This window comes from Hevea brasiliensis, chromosome 9 (assembly GCF_030052815.1).
Source record: "Hevea brasiliensis isolate MT/VB/25A 57/8 chromosome 9, ASM3005281v1, whole genome shotgun sequence".
NCBI lineage: Eukaryota > Viridiplantae > Streptophyta > Magnoliopsida > Malpighiales > Euphorbiaceae > Hevea > Hevea brasiliensis.
The window spans coordinates 84,471,748-84,475,974 of NC_079501.1; the positions used below are offsets into that span (position 1 = coordinate 84,471,748).

At 30.6% G+C, this 4,227-nt stretch overlaps 1 protein-coding gene across 1 annotated transcript; it reads left to right on the forward strand.

Moving 5' to 3' along the window:
* Positions 1-1,096: 1,096 nt before the first annotated feature.
* Positions 1,097-1,617, forward strand: LOC131182921 (uncharacterized). Its single transcript, XM_058152391.1, has 2 exons — positions 1,097-1,474; positions 1,558-1,617. Exons 1-2 carry the CDS (start codon positions 1,097-1,099, stop codon positions 1,615-1,617), a joined length of 438 nt encoding a protein of 145 aa, XP_058008374.1.
* Positions 1,618-4,227: the final 2,610 nt, after the last annotated feature.

Below are 4,227 nucleotides of genomic sequence, written 5' to 3' on the forward strand. Positions count from 1 at the left end.
TGAATTAGTTTAATTGTTAAACTACAATCTTTAATGGCAAATGAAAGAATCATGCATGTTAAAAGTGTGCTTTAACATGCCTTGGGTGCTTAAAGTTTGTTAGGATCATAAAACATATTGTATGTTTGCATGAAACCCTAGAAAATTTTTCAAATCCAACCTTCAAACCGCTTTCGTTGCGCCTTTACCTTTAGTGTTTCAAAGGATATGGATTTTGTTTGACCCAATAAAAACTAGATTTTAGAATAGGTGTAAACCATTCATTGGTATATATGGGCATCATTTGAAAGGGCCATATGGAGGTATTGTCTTATCTACTATTATCTTGGATGGTAATAGAGGGGTGTTACCACTTGCTTTTGCTATAGTAGAGGCAGAATGTAAAGAAAGCTGGGATTTTTTTTCTTGATAATTTATACTCTTGTATTGGAGGAGGCATTGATGGGAAGCCTCTGAATTTTATGACATATAGACAAAAGGTAAATAATCATTTAATATTTAAATTTGTTCTTTTATCATTTTGTTTATATTATATAATGAAATAATTTAATTTTGTTTTATGTAGGGATTGCTTGGTGCAATTAAAGAAATTTTCCCTAATGCATGTCATAGATTTTGCTGTAGGCATCTATTTATGAATTTCAAAGAGTTCCCTAGTTTGATGTTGAGAGATGACTTTTGCAATTTAGCAAAAAGAGCAGAAGCCTTATGATTGGCTACATATGAAGCAACTGAAATGAAAAAGAGCGCAAAAGCCTTATGATTGGCTCCTTAAGATTCCATTGAGCCAATGGAGCAGACAGGCATTTTAGGCTAAAACCAAGTGAGACAATTACACCAACAACATGAAAAAATCATTCAACAGCTGGATTGGTAAGTTGAGGGGCTTCCCAAGTCTAAACATCATTGAGTCTATTAGGCAAAAATGCATGGTTAGGCTACATAAGAGGTTTGCTAAAGCAGGCACTTGGGCAGGATTAGTTACACCTAAAACAAAGAAGGTTTTAAATAAAATCATTGCAAGTAGTAGGTTTGTGAAGTTACTTCTTGCTAGAAATGATGAATATAAGGTTCATGAAGGTCCATGTAAATTGTTATGTCTTTAGAAAGGAGGACTTATAGTTGTGGATGGTGGAATATTACTGGTCTTCCTTGCAAACATGCTGCTAGAGCCATTGGGTTTGTAAGGGGCAATATTGAGGAATATTATGATGACTATTATAATATAGCATACTATTTAAGGGTATATGTAGGGACATTACATCTTGTCCCACAAAAAGACATTAAACCTGATGTTGAATATCCATCAATGCTTCCACCACCCTTAAGGAGGCAACCAGGCAGGCCTAGGAAAGTTAGAAGAAGGGATGAAAGTGAACCATTAGCTAAATCAATGAGATCAATAGCTGTCACATGTGCTAGGTGCAACCAAACAGGCCATAATAGAAGGACTTGTCAGTATGCACCATTTAGGGTATGTTTATATACATGTTATCATGATTATGTTAAGTTATAGATGTATTATTTGCTTAATTAATGTTTTTTTTTCCATTTTAGGGAAATAGAGCTATTAGGCAGAGGAAGAAGAAACAAACTACTGCTCAACCTCATCCATAGAATACCCATATTCATGGAAAGTCTATGCAATCAACTGTCATTGATGGCAATCATGTTGGAAATGTTGGAAGCTAAATGGATTCAAGTGGAGGACATGTCACTAATGGAGGACAACAATAAACCTAGTTATTTATATATGTGAGCTAAACATTTTGGGGTTCATGGAAATTTTTTGGATATGTTTTTTATGCAGCAGTAATTTAGGCATACACTTTTTGGGAGGATGTTGAATTTTGTGTGCATAGCACTTTTGGGTAGAAAATTTAGAAGCAAGTTATTGAATTTGTTTAATGCCATATGGATGTCAAATTTGTAACTTGAACAATAGAATGGCAAGGCTGAATTTTGATTTCATTCTAATGATCAAGTTAATTATTGTTGCCAATTATGTAATGACAGTTTATATATGAAGGGAACTTCCTTTATATGATCAATCATCTTTATGCTATCTATAATTGGTTATTTATCATTCATATGAGCTAAATAGGAGCGCATTTCAATCATTTTTTTGGTAAGTATCACAGTTTCTATGAGAATTTCCTTTTACACCTATTTCCAGAAAATAACTCTTTCATCCCTATATTTTCATTTTCATAATTATTAAGTCCTTATATTTGATTTTTTTCCAATTTTATAGTCCCTACCTTTCCATTTTATCAATTATTGAGTCCTTATATTTTATTACTAACCAATTTATCAGTCTCTTACACTTGTATTCATTATACAATATATTTAGGCTACTCAAGCAAATTTATCGAGAAAACAAACTTCAATTACTTATAACTAAAAAACACAGGTTCATTAACATGGAAAAGGGTTACACGTACCACAAATATTACTCCCACTTCATAACACAAAACACAAAAAGCATTAAGAACAAGCAAGAAGAATTTGGATATCCCAACCCATTACATAAATCTTGTCATATTTATAATACTTTAATACTAACAAGCACCAAAACCACAATGAGAAGTTTAACAGTGGTCTTCAAATTCCCCAAGAGCACCTCAATCTTTTCCAGCTTTGCATGCAACATTTTGCTGTCTTCTTTTAGCTTTATAATCTCATCCTTAGTCTCATTAAACACCCTTGCAATGCATATCTTCCATCTGTCATTGCTTTGCCTTTGTCCAACAAAAGTGCCTGAATTGGAACTTGTCAAAATGCCCCACCGGATAAAGGTTCCACATTTGTTATCTCTGCAATAATAGTATAACTTGTTTGGATTTCCTTGAGACTTAGAAATTTGAACCCCTGAACTTTGCCTGCATCTACAGTTTACTTTCAAATATGTACCATCCCAGCTTCCCATTGTTCCACTGCTAACAGACATGGCTTTGAGTGGGCAAAGATTTGAGAAAGATATTAAGAAGAAGTATTACTAATGGGAGCACGATGGAGTATTTCTTGTTTCTGTCAATTGTGTTGGATGCTTTTAAGAGATTTAATCACTTAGGGCTTCTTTTTCTTAGGAATCATTGAGGGCAAAATGGGATTTTAAAAATTTTCTCACTTCTTTAAGATGGAAAAGAGGATGGAAAATAGACGAAATGACCATTTAGTTAATAAAGGCAAGTACAAGGATGTTTTAATGAGTTTTTGAAAATGCAATGACTGACTTGAAAATATAAGTAAAGTACAGGGACAAAATTGTAAATCTTTCTTTAATAAATTTAACATTATCACTTTATCCTTTTTTATAAAAACAAAAGAAAATTATAAAAAATAAAGCAAATAACATGAGAGTCAAATTATCATGTACAATTTCTTAATTTATGAATAATAATTATTTTTTAGCATTGAAAACATTAATTATAAATATACTACTTTGTAAAGGCAAATAATATTTGTACATAAAATTTCACGACACATTTATAACATAAATATAAAAAATATTCAACATAAAAAAAAATCATCATATGTGAAATTCTTAACTGTACATGCAAACAATATAATATAATTTACAATTCAACCTAATAAAATAATTAATATTTTTTCATAATTTGATTATTATTATGACTGATTTCACAATATCCAAATTTTTATGATCAAAATAATATATAAAATATGTAAATATATCTTTTCTAATATTATTATTTTTATGTATAAAAATAAATTATTAATAATGCGCAGACATGATGCTAATTCACTCATTAAAGTATAAATATGCTTTACACTTATCTTTTTAAAAGGATTTGTATATTAGAAGCCGCTAGTTCATTGATTTTTTTTGCTATAGTCCTTCAAATCAGTTCTATATAACAATATAGAAAGGTAACTTCTTGAGATTGTTAGGCCATCATGGCTATTGATTATCACTGGCATCACATGAGTTTATTATATCTTATTCAGGTTATAGGGCTCGTAGGATATGAGAAAATTGTTACCTAATCCAAACGTAACTAAGAAAAAAAATTATTTGATACGGCAGCCCATATGAAAATATTTTTTTATTTTGGAAAAATTATCGAAGACATTTAGAATATTAAATTTAATGATTGTTATATTTATATATAAATATAAACTTTCTTAAATAAATTATAAAAAGTGGATTACATAGTTTGAAAAAAGGAAAAAAGTGAGTTGTGTAGAGCTAGACCTTTGATTTTG